This window comes from Monodon monoceros, unplaced genomic scaffold (assembly GCF_005190385.1).
Source record: "Monodon monoceros isolate NGI ecotype Baffin Bay Population unplaced genomic scaffold, NGI_Narwhal_1 Super_Scaffold_9, whole genome shotgun sequence".
Lineage (NCBI taxonomy): Eukaryota > Metazoa > Chordata > Mammalia > Artiodactyla > Monodontidae > Monodon > Monodon monoceros.
The window spans coordinates 9111599-9133840 of NW_021703786.1; the positions used below are offsets into that span (position 1 = coordinate 9111599).

The window sequence follows — 22242 nt, forward strand, 5'->3', positions numbered from 1 at the left end:
TAGCTAAATTATTTTAACCACTTGAGGTTGAATATGTTGAGAGCAAGAGATGCTTGATTTGAGGGGAATATATTTTGTTCTTTTTTTTATATTTGAAATTTTTAGGCTGTTTATTTCAACACTGACAATTTATGACACAAAGTATAACAGGTTTCTCTGCAAAAAGTGTCTTATTCAAAGCAACCTTCAAGCATATGTGAGATAAGCTATATTATTCTTACTATGTCTGTTACTATGCCTTGATTCTTATTTCTTGGTAGATTACTGTGGTCACCTCCTAGCATAGTGTAACAAGGAGAGTAAGTAACAATTGAAAACCATTTCAAGTGTGTGTGTGTGTGTGTGTGTGTGTGTGTGTTTATTTAAGTCTAAAAGGGAGCCTGGCTTCTTAGCTCTTGGCAGAAACCCATTTTTCCCCATTTAAAACAATACATATACTATATTTGGTTAACTTGGTGTTTCAGAAATTTTGAAAATATGCCAGATGAAATAAAACCAGCTATATTCCTTTATCTAGCTAACTTATTTCATATACAAGCTCTTATGCTGAATTTAGAACTCTAACCATTGGAATTTATATTGTGATACCCTGATAAAAGTGTTTACACTGTGATGATATGGAGCAATAAATGTCTAATGCACAGTCTCTGTCTTCCAGATTTGGTTTGCTATAAATGTTTACATTTTAGGTTCTCTACCTTGGCTAAATATAAAACTGTTCTTCTTGAGTGTTTGCTAGACAAATGTGTTTATTTTTCTGAAGCAAAGTTTTCTTAATATTTTTAATTAGTAAGTTTAGCTGATCATTTGTTCTTAGTCTTATTACCAGGCTTGAACTTTTGTCATAAAGCTTACATACAAGAAAATAGGGGCTACCCTGGTGGCGCAGTGGTTGAGAGTCCGCCTGCTGATGCAGGGGATGTGGGTTCGTGCCCCGGTCCGGGAGGATCCCACATGCCGCGGAGCAGCTGGGCCCATGAGCCATGGCCACTGAGCCTGTGCGTCCGGAGCCTGTGCTCCGCAACGGGAGAGGCCACAACAGTGACAGGCCTGCGTACCGCAAAAAAAAATAAATAATAATAAATAAATAAAGCTTACATACAAGAAAATAAAAGTATATTCTGCCTATATTGATTGCTTTTAGGAAAGCATTTATTACTGAAATCATAATACATATGTATACAAATTGGGACAAATTCCACCGTCTTTCATATGAGGCAGTAGTAAAGAGATGCATTTATAGTTCCAGCTCATATTTATCACACCATTTATTTCTTCAGATGCTACTTATAAAACTTGTAAAAGGCTACTCTTGTACAGAGCTATTTAAAGCCAGCACTGTTGGGCTTGACTAAGTGGAAAAAATAATATTCAAAATTGTGACTTAAATTTTTTGTTGACATATACAGTATGATCCTTTTGGTTATTTTATATATACTACTGCTATCAGTAGTATACTACTTATACTGTCTCCAATAAAACTGAGTCATTGGAGGACTTAAGGAACTTACTATTTGATCTCAAGCATTTTGTAATGTTAAAATCAGAATCCAAACCCATATAACTTCTGCTTGAATGCTATATGGGTATTTTAACATAATTCCCTAAGTCCCACTTCAGTCTTCATTATCTTATCTTTGCTATTCAGGATCTCATCTCTACTTATATCAGGTTAGCCTGTGATGCAGAGATATTTTCAGCTGTCTAGAAACTACCATATTAAGGGTGTTTTTCATTTTGTATGAATGTTGAACTCCAGTTATGAAAAAATGTTCTGTGAATCAGTGCAGCATCTGAACCAGTGGGTTACAAACACAAGCTGCTACAGGAGTTAAATAGATTATTTAAATGAGTGAGCTAGTTGAGAGTTGGCATGGGCCTTCAGTTTGCAACCTCTGATAAAATAGTTTGCCTTCTCTCTGCTGTTCGCATACTCCTCCAAAATTACACATACACTAATTTATTGGGGATGGGGAGCAAGTGGTTTAAACTCCTTCCAGAGTATACAATTAAATATAGCTTTCTAATTTGGGAAAGCCTTGTAAAATGTATTTGAAAAGTAATATTAACTGGTTTAAAAGATCATCTTTCCAAACCACACTTGAGCTCACTTTATGGTGTTTACTTTCTGTCAAAACTTAGAAAAAACATTCACAGTTAACTTCCATAACATAAAATGTCTGTCTCATTAGGCATTAAAGAAGCATTGGTCAACAGGTATAATGCTATTAGACTGTATAGCTAATGTGAATGTGGACATGACCTCCCAAATAGATCAAAGACTAATCTCTTTGACAGTTACAAGATGGCAGAGCTTGCCATGGGCCTTTTGCTGCTGCACATTGAAACTATTTGTTTGGAAAGCATGCCTGAGGGATGAGAGTCTGTTTATAAGGATGAGCAGGTAAAAGTAAAATGCTGTCTTTTGACATTTCAACTAATCCCTTCTAGCCTTTGGTTTACGTAACATTTAGGCTATTTGCTGGCAGGAGAAACTGGCTTTTTCACATATGCTTTATGTCATTTTAAATCGGGCATTGATTTTCGTACCTGATAATTCCTAAGTGTACAATGAAATAGATTCTGATGTTGTTAAAAAGAGGTGTACTGTCTTTCTACCTTTTCCAAACCCTTAGTTTTGCTTTCCCTAATTAAATGTGTTCACCCAAAGACAATTTTTAAATTTATTTTTTTAAATCTGCTTCTTTATATAATAAAAAATATTTCAAAGTTAGCCTTTATATATATTTACTTTCAAAAGTTTTTTTTCTTTACTTTTTACCTAAATTAATTTCCCTAGGTAAAATATTGGCAGTAATTTAAAGGCCATTTGGATTGTAAAAAATTATTTGAAAATTTGCAAGAAGTTGAAATAATGTAGTCATACATAAAAGTTAATTCATTTTAATGAAAAATAAAAGACCAAGGAGAGAGAATTTTTTTAATTTAATCTAATATTTGCTATATTACCTGTAAATATTTCAATTATAACTAATATTTCCTAAAGCAACTGTTGTCATAGGCAGAGTGATCATTATAAAGTATTTGTTTCAGCATGGTATAGTAAATTTTGAAAATCCTTAAGCTATTATGTCTGGCAAAGGATAAATGCAAATTTGGGGGAGGGGAAATAATGTTAATATAGATAAATGCTTAGTTACATTTTGAGAGATAGGTAGGAAATGTATAGTTGGATAGAATTTTTAAGTATTCTTATCTCTAAATATTATAATATACTTTATTGCTGAATTGTCAAATTATTTTTTTAATATTACCTAATATTTCCTATGGTGCCGTATTATTCACTATACTACTTTAAAAAGCATATTCTCTGATGCTTAAAGGAAAGTTTGCTTTATATTCAAGTTATAAAGTTTTAATTTAGAAATTTTACAGGTTCTTTTGAGGGGATATAAAATAAAATGTCTTACATACCAATTTGAAAGCTACTTGTCAGAAGTGTACATATATATATACATATATATGTCAGAAGGTTAATAGTATACAGTGTTTTGAAGAGATTTTGTTTTCTCTTAAGTAGTTTTACAACTTCTTAAAACTGTAAATTGTTAATTGATCTTGAAAGTCTGAAATTTTTAAAGAAAATAACTTTATACCTTTGATTAGGCTTATATTACAAAAATATACTATTTGATAAATACTTGCCCAGAAATACCACATAGGGGATCTTTAAAAGCTGACTGACTGAAAAGAACAATTCCTACTGTTTCACATTGGATTAACTAGTTGCTAGGAATTATAGTCAGTTTGTGAACTTACAATGCTAGCAGTTTGTTATGTGAATAAATTGTTGATATTAAATTTGAGAACCATTTTTTATTTTAATTAGATTTTAATACTCATTCCATTTTTAAATAGGAGAAAGCCACAATAGAATTGAGTTACCTAAGATCTCACTCAGAGAAGCTGTAGGGTGTCCTGACGCTTGGGTTTTTACTCTTAAGAGAGCAAGCTCTGGAGAGAGACAGACTAGATTCAAATCCCAGCTTTACTACTTACATACTGGGTCACCTTCCACATGTTACTTAATTTTTTAAAACTTATTTTTCTAATCTGTAAAATGAGGTAACAGTACCAACTTTCTAAGATTGTTATGAGGATTAAATGAGATAATAATACCTATTAAGCACTGCACTGTGCATGGAATGTTATAGCAGCTTGACAGATATTGTTATCATTTATTAGTAAGATCTTTGGTTCCCTACTTTTCCAATTTTGACTTTCTGATTAGCTAACTCATTATCAATTTCTATTCTTGGTTTAGAAATTTTTTTTTAATTTTTATTTATTTATGGCTGTGTTGAGTCTTCGTTTCTGTGTGTGGGCTTTCTCTACTTGTGGCAAGCGTGTGCCGCTCTTTATCACAGTGCGTGGGCCTCTCACTATCGCGGCCTCTATTGTTGCGGAGCACAGGCTCCAGACGTGCAGGCTCAGTAATTGTGGCTCACGGGCCCAGTTGCTCCGCGGCATGTGGGATCTTCCCAGACCAGGGCTCGAACCCGTGTCCCCTGCACTGGCAGACAGATTCTCAACCACTGCGCCACCAGGGAAGCCCTAGAAATTATTTCTTTAACATGGCTTGAGCCAAGTTTATCTTCTTCCTTAAACATACTTTTCTTTTTGTCTTCTCTTGGTGGGTTACTGGATTCCTTCTCTCAGTGGCTGGAAGCTTTGGAGTCATTTTTGACTTTTCCCCCTTTAATAAACCCACATCTACTTTGTCACTTAAGTTCTGTAACTCCACAATGTGTTATGAACTGGGTCTCTTTTCCATTCCCTTTGGCTTTCCAGGTAAGGCCCTCATTACTCTCGTATCAAATTCATAGCATGTCTTCATTTCTCAACTCCTCTTACTTTTATACACTGTAATCAAAGTTAATATTTTAGCACTTATATTTACTTGATGGCCATTTGTACTCAATCGTTTCTGTTCTTGTAATCTCTTGCTGGGCAGAAAATATTTTTAACTTGTCTTTGTATTCCTAGTGCGTATCACAGATACCTTACACACAGCCAAAACTATAAATATTGAATGGAATTAGTATTTTTTTTAAGTTATCAAATATTTCTTCTTTTCATTATATCAATTTTTATACTTTAAATACATATTTTTAATGTTTCTACAGCATTCTTTTTTATTTAGTTTCTTTTTTTAAGCTTTATTGAGGCATAATTGACTCTATAGCATTCTTGAGAGCAGCTTAAAACATAACTCACTTTTTTCATTCAGTTAGTATATGAAAAATGTGAAATCATAATACATAATTTTCTTGCACTCAAAACTTGCATTTTCTAACACAACATTGTAAATTAACTATACTTCAGTAAAAAAAGAAGGAACTTTTATACAAGAGAGCTTTTTACAGGAAAAAGCTCATTAACTTATATATTTGAATAGGTCAATCTGATTTGTGTATACCGTACATTCTGACCTTGTATAAAAGTAGTTCACTTTTGAGATGATGTAATTTTAAAGATTTTTATGAAGACCAGATGAAGGCTGGGTATGTGGTACCCTTTGGTGTGACATTCCTTTTAATAGGAATGTAGTTTTATGCCCTGTAATTAATTATGAGTCTTTTTGAAAGGGATATGATTATAATATCAAATTCAAGGACTAGATAGCAGAATTTATTATGATTTCTGTTCCAGAAAAGAAGCAGAAGTTTAATTTAACACAGTCTCTGTGTGTTATTACCTAGATAGAAAATGAACGTACATTCGGTCACTCGGAAAAGTGAGAAATTCTTGATGTCCTTTAACAGTGGAGCATTTGAGTCAATAAATATTGTGTCAAATGCATTAGTACTGTTTCAACTCTGATTTTTAAATTTGTTTAGATCATCATTGACTGCTTTTTATTTATTTATTTAATTTTTGGCTGTGTTGGGTCTTCATTGCTGTGCATGGGCTTTCTCTAGTTGTGGCGAGCGGAGGCTACTCTTCGTTGCGGTCCGTGGGCTTCTCATTGCAGTGGCTTCTCTTGTTGCAGAGCATGGGGTCTAAGCATGCGGGCTTCAGTAGTTGTGGCTTATGGGCTCTAGGGCGCAGGCTCAGTAGTTGTGGCGCATGGGCTTAGTCGCTCTGAGGCATGTGGGATCTTCCCGGACCAGGGCTTGAACATGTGTCCCCTGCATTGGCAGGTGGATTCTTAACCACTGTGCCACCAGGGAAGTCCCTCTGACTGCTTTTTTATGCTTTGATTCTTTTACACCAACCAGTGTCTTTGGTGTGTATGAAGTTATTTTGCTCCAATTGATGTGTTTCATTATTTCTATTGATCTGTCTTAAGATTTACTGACTAATTCTTCTGCCTTCTCCAATATGCTGTTAAATCCATCCAATGAATTTTTTTAAGTTATTGTATTTTGCAGTTGTAGAATTTCTATTTGGGTCTTTTTTATATTTCCGTTTCTCTGCTGAGATTCTCCAAATTTCAGTCGTTAAAACATATGTTTTTAAGTTATTTAAATATATTTATAACAGCTACTTTAAAGTCTTTGTCAGCTAATTCCAGTAGCTGAGCCCTTTCTAGATTGGTTTCTATTGACTGCCTGTTTTTCCTTGATTATGGATCATCTTTCTAGTAATTTCTATCGTATAGAAATTATACAATTTCTATTGTATAGAAACAAAAATATAATTTTGTTTTTGTAGGCAGTTCAATTAGTAGGTGATCATCTTGAACTTATATGGACACGATTTGACAATATATTAGGGGAGATCTGGGAAAAGCTCAAAGTACGGTCTTTAAATTCTGTTTCCCCTGTGGTTCTTGTTAGAGTTTGGTTTAAGTCTTTTGGGGGGCTAGTTTAAAATTGGTATTGCTCTATATTGTGGTCCTTATTCCTAACATGACACCTGGCCATTTGTATGTGTGTGTTTGACTTGATTTTTTATTTAAAATATATATCTTGGCTAAATTTCTATGTCAAAACATATAGATCTGTTTCTTTCTATATAATAGCCCAATATTTATCTCAGAATAATTGTAGTATATTTCATTGTACTTGATGTACATTTAGATTGTTTCTTAATATTCTCCAATACAAAGATGCAATGAGTATTCTCGTACATATTATCTATCTGTACTTATTGGAAAATATAAATACATTTGGTAAATATTTGTCAGTATTCTACAGACAAAAACAATGGAAATATTAAATTTGCATTTCTTGGTTTACTAGTAAAGTTGAGCATCTTTTCATGTGGGTTACCAGCCATTTATCATTCAATTTGATGACTTGCTTTCTCACAGATTATTTACTTTTAGTAGTTAGATTTTGTCATTGATTGTGTATGAGTTCATTGTATATTAGTTAACAGAACTTTTTCTCCAGGTTTTCATTTGGCTTTCAATGTTATTTATGGTATTTTGAGGCCATGAAAGGTTTTTACTAGGGAAATAAGAGGTCCATCTTTCCAAAACCAGGATCAAGGCCAGCAGAAAGTTTGCCACAACACTGTATGGACCTCTTCCCCCCCACCCCCCAATTTCTTTGAGATATAATTGACAAATAAAAATTCTATATATTTAAGGTGTAAATTGTGGTGACTTAATATATATTAATTACTGTAATCAGGTTAATTAACACAACCATCACCTCACATAGTTAACCATTTTTTCAGTGTATGATGAGAACACTTAAGGTCGTAGCATAGTTCAAGTATACAATACATTACTGTTGAGTATAGTTACCATGCTATACATTCAAATCCCAGAACTTACTCATCTTATAACCAAAAGTCACTGATAATTTATACTCTTTAACCAGTATCTCCCCATTTCCTCCACCCCTCACCTACTGCCAACCACCATTCTACTCTTGGGTTCAATGTGTTTAACAGTTTTAGATGCCACGTATAAGTGAGGTCATGGCTATGTTTCTCTGTCTGGCCTATTTCACTTAGTATAATATACTCCAGGTTCATCCATGTGGTTGCAAATGGCAGGATTTCTTTTTTATGCCTGAATAATATTCCCTTATATATACGCGCGTGAGTGTGTATATATATTTTACATTTTCTTTGCCCATTCATTCATTCATCAATAACATGTTGTTTTCATGTCTTGCCAATGTGAAGAATGTTGCAATGAACATGAGACTGCACACATCTCTTCAAGACTGATTTTATTTCTTTTAGTTATATACCCAGCAGTGGGATTGCTGGATTATATGGTAGTTCTATTTTTAATTCTTTGGGGAACGTCCATACCATTTTCCATAATGGCTATACCAATTTTACGTTCCCACCAACAGTGTATAAGTGTTCCTTTTACTCCATACCCTTGCCGACACTTGTCATCTCGTCTTTTTTTTTTTTTTTTTTTTTTTTGCGGTACGCGGGCCTCTTACTGTCGCGGCCTCTTCCGTTGTGGAGCACAGGCTCTGGACGTGCAGGCTCAGCGGCCATGGCTCACGGGCCCAGCTGCTCCGCAGCATGTGGGATCTTCCCAGACCGGGGCACGAACCTGTGTCCCCTGTATTGGCAGGCAGACTCTCAACCACTGTGCCACCAGGGAAGCCCCTCTTGTCTTTTTGATAATAGCCATCCTAACAAGTATTAGGTGATATCTCATTTTTGTTTTAATTTGCATTTCCCTGATGATTAGTGATGTTAAACACCTTTTCATATACCCATCGGCCACTTGTATATCTTCTTTGAAAAAATGTCTATTCAGGACTTCTGCTTATTTTTTAATCAGGTTTTCTTTTGTGTTTTCCTTTTTTCTTTTTTTGTGGGGCGGGGTATTGGTTTTGCATGAGTTCCTTATATTTTTTAGATATAAACCTCTTATCAGATTATGGTTCTCCTGTTCCATAGGTTGTCTTTTCATTTTGTTGATTGTTTCTTTTTCTGTGCAGAAGTGTTTTAGTTTAATGTAGTCCCACTTGTTTATTTTTGCTTTTGTTCCCTGTGCTTTTGGTGTCATATCCAAAAAATCATTGCTGAGACCAAGGAGCTTTTTCCTGTTTTCTTCTAGAAGTGTTATGGTCTCAGAGTATAAATTTAAATCTTTAATTCATTTAGAGTTGATTTTTATATATGGTATAAGATAAGGATCCAGTTTCATTCTTTGGCATGCAGATATCCAGTTTTCCCACCACCATTCCTAAAGAGACTATCTTTCCCCATTGTCTATTCTTGGTGCCCTTGTCAAAGATCAGTTAACCATATATGCATGGGTTTATTTCGAATTCTCTCTTCTGTTCCATTGACCTGAGTGTCTGATTTTATGCCAGTACCGTACTGTTTTGATTACTAAAGTTTTATAATATAGTTTGAAATCAGGAAATGTGTTGCCTCCAGCTTTGTTCTTCCTTAACGTTGCTTTGGCTATTCGGGATCTTTTGTGGTTCCATACAAATTTTAGAATTCTTTTTCTATTTCTGTAAAAAAATGTCACTTGGGGCTTCCCTGGTGGCACAGTGGTTGAGAATCCACCTGCTGATGCAGGGGACACGGGTTCGTGCCCCGGTCCGGGAAGATCCCACATGCCGCGGAGCGGCTGGGCCCGTGAGCCATGGCTGCTGAGCCTGCGCGTCTGGAGCCTGTGCTCCGCAACGGGAGAGGCCACAACAGTGAGAGGCCCGTGTACCGCCAAAAAAAAAAAAAAAAAAATGTCTCTTGGATTTTGATAGAGATTTTACTGGATCTGTAGATCACTTTGGGTAATAAGGACATTTTAACGATACGAATTATTCCAGTCCATAAACAGGATCTTTCCTGTTTTATTTGTGTTTCTTCAATTTCTTTCATCAGTGTTTTATAGTTTTTAGTGTAAAGATTTTCACCTCCTTAGTTAAATTTATACTAAAGTATTTTATTCTTTTTGATAGTATCGTAAATGGGATTGTTTTCCTAATTCCTTGGATAGGTTGTCTTTAGTGTGTAGGAACACAACTGATTTTTGTATCCTGCAACCTTACTGAATTTTATTAGTTCTAAGAGTTTTTTGGTGGATCTTTAGGCTTTTCTACATATAAGATCATGTATCTGCAAACAGACAATTTTAGTTCTTCTTCTCTGTTTTGGATGCCTTTTATTACTTTTTCTTCCCTAATTGCTCTGGCTAAGACTTTTAATACTTTGTTGAATAGAAGTGGTAAGAGTGGGCACCTCTGTCTCATTCCTGACCTTAGAGGAAAAGCTTTTAGCTCTTCACTATTAAGTGTGATGTTTCTGTGGGCTTGTCTATATGGCCTTTAGTATATGGAGGTATGTTTCTTCTATGCCTAATTTTTGAGAATTTTTATCACGAAAGGATGTGGAATTTTGTCAAGTGCTTTTTCTGCATCTATTGAGATAATGTGATTTTTATCCTTCATTTTGTTGTAGTGGTGTATCACTTATTGATTTATGTATGTTAAACCAATGTGTATTTCAGGGATAAATCACACTTGATCGTGGTGTATGATCCTTTTACTGTGCTATTGAATTCAGTTTTGTTGTTGTTGTTACTGAAGATTTTTGCCACTATGTTTATCAGGATGTTGGCCTGTAATTTTCTCTTTTTAAAGTCCCTACATGCCTTTGTTATGAGAATAATGCTGACCTCTTAAAACGAGTTTGGAAGTGTTCCCTCCCCTTCAGTATTTCAGAAGCATTTGAGAAGAACTGGTGTTAATTCTTCCTTAAATGCTTAGTAGAGTTTCAGTCTCACCAATGAAGTTATCTGGTCCTGAGCTTTTCTTCATTTGGGAGGTTTTTGATTACTGCTTTAATGTCCTTACTTGTTATAGGTCTGTTCAGATTTTTTATATCTTTATGATTATTCTTGGTAGGTTGACTTTTTCTAGGAATTTATCCATTTCTTCTAAGTTATCCTTTTTTTCACATATAATTGTTCATAGTAGTCTCTTAGGATTCATTGTATTTCTGTAGTATCAGCTGTAATCTATGCTTTCATTTGTAATTTTATTTGAGTCCTTTTTTTTGCTTAATTAATTAGCAAAAGTATATCAGTTTTATTTATCTTTAAAAAAAACAACTCTTAGTTTCATTGATTTTTTTGTTGTCGTTTTTTCTGGTCTGTTTCATATATTTTTGCTCTCATCTTAGTAGTTTCCTTCCTTCTGCTGAGATTAGTTTGTTCTTTTTTCTAGTTTCTTAAGATGTAAAGTTATGTTGTTTATCTGAGATCTTTGTTTTTTCTTCATGTTGGCATTTTTTGCTATAAACTTCTCTCTTAGAACTGCTATTGTTACATCCCATAGTTTTGGTTTGTTGTGTTTCCATTTTCATTTGTATTGAGATAATTTTTAAAAATTATTTATTTTTGGCTGCATCGGGTCTTAGTTGTGGCATGTGGGATCTTCCTTGCGGCATGTGGGATCTTACATTGCAGCATGCGGTCTCTTTATTGCGGCACTTGCGCTTCTCTCTCTAGTTGCAGTGTGTGGGCTCCAGAGTACATGGGCTCAGTAGTTGCAGCATGGGCTCTCTAGTTGCGACGTGCATACTCAGTAGTTGCAGCACGCAGGCTTAGTTGCCCTGTGGTATGTGGGATCTTAGTTCCCCAACCAGGGATTGAACCCGTGTCACCTGCATTGGAAGGTGGATTCTCAGCCACTGGACCACTAGGGATGTCCCTCAAGATGCTATTTGATTTCTCTCTTGATTTCTTCTTTGACCCATTGGTTGTTCAGGTGCATGTCCTTCAATTTCCACGTATTTGTGACTATTTCAGTTTTCCTTATGTTATTAATTTCTAATTTCTTACCATTGTGGTTGAAAAAGATACTTGATGTAATTTCAGTCTTAAATTTCTTAAGACTTATTTTGTGGTCCGACATATAATCTATCTTGGAGAATGTTCCATGTGCACTTGAGAAGAGAAGAATGTATATTCTATGCTGTAGATTTAAACTAAATCATAACAATAATTAACATTAAATGTAAATGGTCTAAACATCCCAATTAAAAAGCAGAGATTATCAGGCTGGATAAACATAAAATAATGAACTATTTTGGAATGAATTCCAAAATCATTATGCTAAATGAAAAAAAACAGACACAAATGATTACATACTGTATAATAACATTCACATAGAATTCTAAAAAGGCAAAACAGAAAGTAGACCATTGGTTGACAGGGTCAGCAATAAAGGAGATTGCCTGAAGAGGGATAGGAAGGAGTTTTTAGGTAGTGAAAATATTCTAAATTATGATTGTGGTGGTGGTTACATGACTATACATTTATTAAAATTTATCTACATGTACATTGAAAGTTTGTGAATTTTGTCATATATAAATTATTTCTCAATAAAACTGATTGATATCACACAGCTAATTAACTAAGTTCATGTAGGCATTTAGGAAATGTAAAGATGAATAGAAATGTTTTAAATGAACTGAAAAATGTTTAGTACTGAAAAACAAATCTTTCTACCCTAATTAAATGATACTCAAAATGTTAGAAGTTAATGAGTTTTTAAATGACCTTTAATTACCTACTATCTTTTTTTAATATATTTTTAAATTATTAGGTTGAACTAAAGCGACAATATAATGACCAGCATTCAAAATTAAGAGGTCTTTTACCAGGTCGTCAGTGGTATGAAATTCAAGCATACAGGGCCTTAAACCAGGCCCTAGGTAGGTAAGTGGAGTGAAATTTAATGTAATATTATCTCTGACCAGGACTATTTGTAGAGCTAGTCTTGCTACTTTATTCCTTATAGTAAATTTGATGGAATTTTATTTCACTAGAACCCTGGGAACTGGTATATTTTCAGTGATAGATGTCAGGAGTGAAAGTTGAAAGAGTCAATGGAATAATTGAAACCCAAAATAAAACTCAATATTTGCTAAAGGTTAAAGATTTATGATTGGTCAGTGAGTGTACAACAGTGCTCAGTAAATGTTTATAGAAGCTCACCACCAAACAATAAAATTTTATCTTGTGAACATCAGAACCTAAATGATGATTTTATGGGTAAAAAGCAAACCATTTAAGAAGAGTTAAAACAAACTGTGTTCATGGTACTAAAGAATTCACACCAACTAACAGTAAAATTTAATTATAATACTCTTTTTTCTAAAGATTCTGGTCCATTAAGATTTGTGCTTTGTGGAACTAGTTTTTAAATCACCATTTTATACCATAATTTCACAGGACATCAACACTTTAAATTTATAAATACTATAATTATTAGATTATTTATAATCTAATTTAACACTTTATGTTCTCTATTTATGAAATTATAATTAGTTTAACCATATAATAGTTTTTTCCTGTGAAGCTGTACAAATAAAATTCAGATAATTCTTAAGGTTAAGAGTAAAGTCATGAAAATATGGCCATTTGACACGTTTTCAGATCAGCCAGAAGTCCCACAGCTAACCATTATCTGCCCTAACCAATCTAGAAATTGGACTTTTCTCAAGTGTCTTGTTTACTCACATTAGCTCATTTAAACATAAGCAGACCAGCTTGCATTTGAGTTCAGATTTACATATGCTGATGACGTGACTGCAACAGCTGGATTTAAGTCCCAGAACACATCACCCACTCCCCTCCCCATCATTTCAGAATGATATTCTGCATTTGTTTCTCTTCAAACTGAGTGATTCAGTTCTATGTTTAACCTACTGCCCTTCTCTGCCTAGAAATCCCACTGGTACTTGGCATCAGGTTTCACTGGAAATTGTTCTTGAAGCATTTCATCTACTTACTTTGTCTCTCCCTGTTGATTGACCTGTTTGTTTTATTTTAATATTCAGCAAATAGTTTCTAGGGGAGCCTTAATGTTTGTTTTAAAATTCTTGCCTTTTAGTCAGTAGGCTTAATTTCAGGAAAATAAATATTTTTACCTCAGTTGATTTTTTCTCTTAATATAAGCAATGCCTTGAATTTTAAAAAACCATTTGAAGCAAAAGTACATTTGTATCCTATTTTGTCATTTATAAACCTTTTCTACATATATTAAACAGGTTGTGAAAGATGAAATTACTTGTCTAATGTTACATAGCTACTAAATGCACCTTCATGTCTTGACACCACCTACATTTAAAACCTTAAGACTTGGTTTTTCATCCTTATGCCTACCTGTATCCACTAAAATTCTCACTATTAAATATAAACATCTCACTATTAAACTGTTAAATGTACCATATCCTTTCATTATTCTTTGCCTTGGCATACAAGTTACCATACAATTCATTTGGCAAGTTTACCAATCAAAACCTAGTTGAAGAGGTCATGTCCTTTATGAAGACTTTTTTTATTTCTCCAACTAGAGTTATTTACTCCTTAGGAAACCCATAGCACTTTATACTTACCTCTATTATAGCATATATCTCATTGTTTTGGCATAGCCTGTTTATCTGTCTCCTTCCCTAAACATGTATTAGACATTTTTCCATTCTCAGCAACCACCTGTGCCTCATCTTGGGACATAGATGCACAATAAGTACTTGTTGAATTAGTGAAAAATGCCAGGTTCAGTGCTTTTCCAGCTATACCATATTGGCCAGAGAGCTTCTAGAGCTTCAAAACATACTTTTCAAGAATTTCAGAAAAAGCATGTGTTTATAATGTTGATGTAGAATACTATAGTTTCAGTATTTTATTAAAAAGTGGATAGCCCAACTGTCATTGTACTGATTTTCAGGGAAACAGTATCAACAAGTAGCAACTTATTCCAAAGAAACATCCACTAAAAAAAATCAAGTGAATGTTTTACATCATTTGATAAAACTCATGTGTATTGATTGACATAAAAGGTGCTTATACTAATGCACTGTTCTTATAAGGGATATGTCTAGAAGGACTAAAGTAAGCAGAAACAAATTGAGTTTAAAAAAATGTTATCTTTTTTTAAGCTCACATGGGACTGTTAGAGTATTTGAAGTAATGTAAATCCATAAAAAGTAATAACAGCTTTCAGGAATGTACCAGGTGGTTTTGTGACCAGGTTACAACTGCACTATAAGTTTCCTAAAGGGTCTGCTTTACTAAAGTATAATCTTTGTCTCAAGTGGGCATAATTCATTTGAGCAAGGCAGTATGAAAACAATGGAAAAAAGAGAAGGTGAAACCTTTTTCTCTGAACTGTTTTGTTAACTTAAATGCCTTTCTGCCGTAGGACACTTTAAACATAAACCAAAATAGAATAGCACCCTGACTTTGCATTGATTTTCAACACTGTTATAATATTGGCAATATACATCTTCCTATCCTGCCCAATTTTATGGTTGGTCTGATGCCTCAGAACCTATGGATTACTTTAAAATATCACACAAGAACATCATATAAAATTTAGATTTTTAATGTCCCTATGGAATAATCAAACCTTTGTGTTAATTTTCACCCCCCTTTCAAAATCCCATGATAGTTAAGGAATAAAAATGTCAAACCTATAAAGTTGAAAAGAGTGGGAGAAGAGACAATGACAGATGAGCTGTCAATAAATTTTGAACACTGGAAAACAGATGAATAATTGACTTAGCAGGCAAGAGAAAGCTGAAATTTAAATCTGTAATCATGAAAGCTAACAAGATCTTCCAGATTCAAGCATGAAAAAGCTTAGGACTTGGGGGTACTCTAAAGTGTTGGTTAAAGCACTGTTAAACTAAAGAGGATTGGTTACAAGTTAGTATATGTAGTAGTTAGACAGCCCCCTCCCCCACCCAGGTTTACTCTCTGGATAGAATGAACTAGAGAGTCTATATATTCTTTAACTACAGTTACAGCTAAGGATGTATTAAAGATGTGGGGTAAGAAAAGTCTACCTACTGAATGTGAGAGCTCCATTCTCTTTTTCTTCTCAGCTCTGAGTAGGCTGACAATCAATCTTATATCTTCACGGCAGGAAAGTACAGTGTTCCTGTCTAAGAAAACTGACCACCCCATGAATAAGGGCCTACAGGTAGTAACAAAGTGGCCCTGTTCCTACCTTACTGCAAGCCTCCTAGCCCATAAGTCCTACCCATGTACACAAAGCTACCAATCAGCACTTTAGTGCCTTACTCTTAAATAAGTGCATGGAGTCTTCACCAGATATTCAAAGAATGTCTGTAATATGAAAAACAGAGACCAAAACAATACCGACGAAACAAAAGCAGGGTGGAATAACTTGTAGAAAACAGAAACAGTGCAGTAGAAAAAAAAGTTGGCAAACTTTTTCTGTAAAGGGCCAGATAAGTACATATTTTATGTTTTTCAGGCCACATGCAGTCTGCATCCACATTCTTCTTTGTTTTTTCTTTAACCTTTAAAATGTAAATACCATTCCTAGATTGCAGGCTATACAAAAACATGATATGGACCAGATTTTCCCTGTGGACTATAGTTTGCCAACTGTTGGATAAAAGAAAACTTTAAAAAATTTTATCAGTAATACCCATAGGGGGAGGTAAGATATTGCCTCCATAAAACAAGAAAAGAAAATAAGAAAAAACTCCTAGACATTAATATGGTAGCAACAAATTTTAAATGCAGGATTGGGCTTAGGAGAGAAAATTGAAATTTCCCACATCCAAAAATCAAAGAGAAAGAAAATGGGAAAGAATAACTAGAAAACTAGAGGATCAGTATGCAGGAAACAACTTCTGATAAATAGGAGCTCCATATGAAGAGACTAGAGAAAATAGAGAAAGAAACATGTCAAAGGAATAATTCAAGAAAAATGCTCAGAATTGAAGGACATACTTTCCTGATGAAAGCATCCACTCAAGTACCAGTAAAGGGGGAAAAGCTACAAAGCGCCTCACTATGCAGTTCAAAGTACCCAAGGTAAAGAAAAGGTCCTGAAACCTTCCAGAGAGAAAAAGAGAACTCTCATACAAAAGATATAGAATCAGTATTGAAACAGACTTCTTAAAAGCAACACTAGAAGCTGAAAGACAGTTGAAAATTACCTTCAATTATTTGAGGGAAATTTTTGACTTGCAATCGAAGTTCTTAGCAATGCAAATGATCAATAAACTGTAAGACAGACTAAAGCATTCAGTATTCAGTATTAAAGGACCTAAAACATTTGCTTCAAATGCTCACTTTCTCAGGATCCAACTGAAAGATATTCTCCAACAAAGAAGAGAAAATTCAGAAAGAGGAATACTAAGGATGCAGGAAACCGGAGTTCCAACCCAGAAAAGTGAAATTCCCCAAACAACCAAGGAAGAAAGCTCTGGGATGAATCTGTGTGGCAGTCCCATAGTAGTTAGTCTAGATTGGTTTTTGAGGATGGAAGGTTTTGCCCTTATTGAGAAAAATTCTTGCAGCTGTGACAAAGTGGAAATTAATTAATGATAGAAACATAGAAAATTAAGCAAAAAAGGGAGTTATTAACTCCAAGGCAGACAAAAACGTCTTGTATGGGAAAGGACATGTAATCATACTGGATCATGTAATTCACCTTTAAATGGTAATCCACTGAATATTGATTTACAAAAGAATTGTGATATAATGCTGCTGGAAGAATGGAGAGGTAGTGAAGTTATCAGTGATATGAGATAAACATCTTCTGTAGGAAGAGTCAGTAAATGATTTCTAATGGTTAAAAAGCAGGAAGTAGTAGTAGTATGTTATTTAGAAATATGGAGGCAAATGACCACAAGAACTATGTAAAATATTTTCAATTGTTTCTGAGATTGGGAATTGGAGATGTGGTGTGGGTAGGCAAAAGAAAATTCTGTTTTTATTAAAACAATTATAATACTATTTGACTTTTAAACTATGCTTGTGTATTTGATTAAAAATTAAAATTTACAAGCTAAAATTAACTTTTTAAAGAGTCTGGAGATTGGTTCAAGATGGCGGAGTAGATGGATATGCTCTCATTCTTGCGAGAACACCAGAATCACAACTAACTGCTGAACAGTCATCGACAGGAAGACACTGGAACTCACCAAAAAAGATACCCCACATGCAAAGACAAAGAGGCTGCAGTGAGACAGGAGGGGCGCTATCACAATAAAATCAAATCCCATAACTGCTGGGTGGGTGACTGACAAACTGGAGAACACTTATACCACAGAAGTCCACCCACTGGAGTGAAGGTTCTGAGCCACACGTCAGACTTCCCAACCTGGGGACCTGGCAACGGGAGGAGGAATTCCTAGAGAATCAGACTTTGAAGGCTAGTGGGATTTGATTGCAAGACTTTGGCAGGACTGGGGGAAACAGAGACTCCACTCTTGGAGGGCACACACAAAGTAGTGTGCGCATCAGGACCCAGGGGAAGAAGCAGTGACCCAACAGGAGACTGAGCTAGACCTACTTGCTAGTGTTGGAGGGTCTCCTGTGGAGGTGGGGACAGCTGTGGCTCACCAAAGGACAAGGACACTGGCAGCAGAAGTTCTGGGAAGGACTCCTTGGTGTGAGCCCTCCCAGAGTCCACCATTGGCCCCCACCAAAGAGCCCGGGTAGGCTGCAGTGTTGGATCACCTCAGGCCAAACACCCAACAGGGAGGGAACTCAGCCCCACCCATCAGCAGACAAGAGGATTAAAGTTTTACTGAGCTCTGCCCACAAGAGCAACAGCCAGCTCTACCCACCACCAGTCCCTCCCATCAGGAAACTTCAACAAGCCTCTTAGATAGCCTCATCCACCAGAGGGCAGACAGCAGAAGCAAGAAGAACTGCAGTCCTGCAGCCTGTGGAACAAAAACCACATTCACAGAAAGATAGACAAGATGAAAATTCAGAGGGCTATGTCCAGATGAAGGAACAAGATAAAACCCCAGAAAAACAACTAAATGAAGTGGAGATAGGCAACCTTCCAGAAAAAGAATTCAGAATAAAGATAGTGAAAATAATCCAGGACCTCGGAAAAAGAATGGAGGCAAAGATCAAGAAGATGCAAGAAATGTTTAACAAAGATCTAGAAGAATTAAAGAACAAACAAACAGAGATGAGCAATACAATAACTGAAATGAAAACTACACTAGAAGGAATCAATAGCAGAATAACCGAAGCAGAAGAACGGATAGGTGACCTGGAAGACAGAATGGTGGAATTCACTGCCATGTAACAGAATAAAGAAAAAAGAATGAAAAGAAATGAAGACAGCCTAAGAGACCTCTGGGACAACATGAAACGCAACAACATTCACGTTATAGGGGTCCCAGAAGGAGAAGAGAGAGAGAAAGGACCCGAGAAAATATTTGAAGAGATTATAGTTGAAAACTTCCCTAACGTGGGAAAGGAAATAGCCACCTGAGTCCAGGAAGCACAGAGAGTCCCATACAGGATAAACCCAAGTAGAAACACGCCGAGACACATAGTAATCAAATTGGCAAAAATTAAAGATAGAAAAATTATTGAAAGCAGCAAGGGAAAAATGACAAATAACATACAAGGGAACTCCCATAAGGTTAACAGCTGATTTCTCAGCAGAAACTCCACAAGCCAGAAGGGAGTGGCATGATATACTTAACATGATGAAAGGGAAGAACCTACAACCAAGATTACTCTACCAAACGAGGATCTCATTCAGATTTGATGGAGAAATCAAAAGCTTTACAGACAAGCAAAAGCTAAGAGAATTCAGCACCACCAAACCAGCTGTACAACAAATGCTAGAGGAACTTCTGTAAGTGGGAAACACAAGAGAAGAAAAGGACCTACAAAAACAAATGCAAAACAATTAAGAAAATGGTCATAGGAACATACATATTGATAATTACCTTAACTGTGAATAGATTAAATGTTCCAACCAAAAGACACAGGCTTACTGAATGGGTACAAAAACAAGACCCATATATATGCTGTCTACAAGAGACCCACTTCAGACCTAGGGACACATACAGACTGAAAGTGAGGGGATGGAAAAAGATATTCCATACAAATGGAAATCAAAAGAAAGCTGAAGTAGCAATACTCATATCAGATAAAATAGACTTTAAAATAAAGAATGTTACAAGAGACAAGGAAGGACACTACGTAATGATCAAGGGATCAATTCAAGAAGAAGATATAACAATTATAAATATATATATACCCAACATAGGAGCACCTCAATACATAAGGCAACTGCTAACAGCTCTAAAAGAGGAAATCGACAGTAACACAATAATAGTGGGGAACTTTAACACCTCACTTACACCAATGGACAGATCATCCAAACAGAAAATTAATAAGGAAACACAAGCTTTAAATGGCACAGTAGACCAGATATATTTAATTGATATTTATAGGACATTCCATCCAAAAACAGCAGATTACACTTTCTTCTCAAGTGCACATGGAATATTCTCCAGGATAGATTACATCTTGGGTCACAAATCAAGCCTCAGTAAATTTAAGGCAATTGAAATCATATCAAGCATCATTTATGACCACAGCGCTATGAGATTAGAAATCAATTAGAGGGAAAAAAATGTAAAAAACACAAACACATGGAAACTAAACAATACGTTACTAAATAACCAAGAGATCACTAAATAAATCAAAGAGGAAATCAAAAAATACCTAAAGACAAATGACAATGAAAACACGACGGTCCAAAACCTATGGGATGCAGCAAAAGCAGTTCTAAGAGGAAAGTTTATAGCTATACAAGCCTACCTCAAGAAACAAGAAAAATCTCAAATAAACAATCTAACATTACACCTAAAGGAACTAGAGAAAGAAGAACAAACTAAACCCAAAGTTAGCAGAAGGAAAAATATAAATATCAGAGCAGAAATAAATGAATTAGAAACAAAGAAAACAGTAGCAAAGACCAATAAAACTAAAAGCTGGTTCTTTGAGAAGATAAAATTGATAAACCATTAGCTAGACTCATCAAGAAAAAGAGGGAGAGGACTGAATTCAATAAAATTAGAAATGAAAAAGGAGAAGTTACAACAGACACCACAGAAGTACAAAGCATCCTAAGAGACTACTACAGGCAACTCTATGCCAATAAAATGGACAACCTGGAAGAAATGGACAAATTCTTAGGTATAACCTGCCAAGACTGAACCAGGAAGAATTAGAAAATATGAACAGACCAATCACAAGTAATGAAATTGAAACTGTGATTTAAAATCTTCCAACAAACAAAAGTCCAGGACCAGATGGCTTTACAGGTGAATTCTATCAAACATTTAGAGAAGAGCTAACACCTATTCTTCTCAAAATCTTCCATTCAAAAAAATTGCAGAGGAAGGAAAACTCCCAAACTCATTCTGTGAGGCCACCATCACCCTGATACCAGAACGAAACATATTACAAAAAAAGAAAATTAAAGACCAATATAACTGATAAATACACATGCAAAAATCCTCAACAAAATACTAGCAAACAGTATCTAACAACACATTAAAGGGATCATACACCATGATCAAGTGGGATTTATCCCAGAGATGCAAGGATTCTTCAGTATACGCAGATCAATCAATGGGATACACCATATTAACAAATTGAAGAATAAAAACATATGATCATCTCAATAGATGCAGAAATAGCTTTTCACAAAATTCAACACCCATTTATGATAAAAACTCTCCAGAAAGTGGGCATAGAGGGAACCTACCTCAACATAATAAAGGCCATATATGACAAACCCACAGCAAACATCATTCTCAATGGTGAAAAACTGAAAGCATTTCCTGTAAGATCAGGAACAAGACAAGGATGTCCACCCTCACCACTATTATTCAACATAGTTTTGGAAGTCCTAGCCATGGCAACCAGAGAAGAAAAAGAAATAAAAGGGATAGAAATTGGAAAAGAAGTAAAACTGTCACTGTTAGCAGATGACATAATACTGTACATAGAGAATCCTAAAGATGCCACCAGAAAACTACTAGAGCTAATCAATGAATTTGGTAAAGTTGCAGGATACAAAATTTATGCACAGAAATCTGTTGCATTCCTATACACTAATGATGAAAAATCTGAAAGAGAAATTAAGGAAACACTCCCATTTACCATTGCAACAAAAAGAATAAAATACCTAGGAATAAACCTACCTAGAGAGACAAAAGACCTGTATGCAGAAAACTATAAGACACTGATGAAAGAAATTAAAGATGATACCAGCAGATAGATATACCATGTTCTTGGATTGGAAGAATCAATATTGTGAAAATGACTATACTACCCAAAGCAATCTGCAGATTCAATGAAATCCCTGTCAAATTACCAATGGCATTTTTTACAGAACTAGAATAAAAAATCTCAAAATTTGTATGGAGACACAAAAGATCCCGAATAGCCAAAGCAGTCTTGAGGGAAAAAAACAGAGCTGGAGGAATCAGACTCTCTGACTTCAGACTATACTACAA

General features: G+C 35.1%; 1 protein-coding gene across 5 annotated transcripts in view; it reads left to right on the forward strand.

The window, feature by feature from the left end:
- Nucleotides 1-22242, forward strand: part of BRIP1 (BRCA1 interacting protein C-terminal helicase 1) — a 192358-nt gene that overhangs the window by 151330 nt on the left and 18786 nt on the right. For all 5 annotated transcript variants that reach the window (XR_003792003.1, XR_003792005.1, XR_003792004.1 and 2 more), the window contains one exon: nucleotides 12513-12625. Coding sequence is in view for 2 of the 5 variants with exons in the window: in XM_029212473.1 (XP_029068306.1) it covers nucleotides 12513-12625 (113 nt within the window). In the remaining 3 variants the exon portion in view is untranslated. The remainder of the gene's footprint in view (nucleotides 1-12512; nucleotides 12626-22242) is intronic.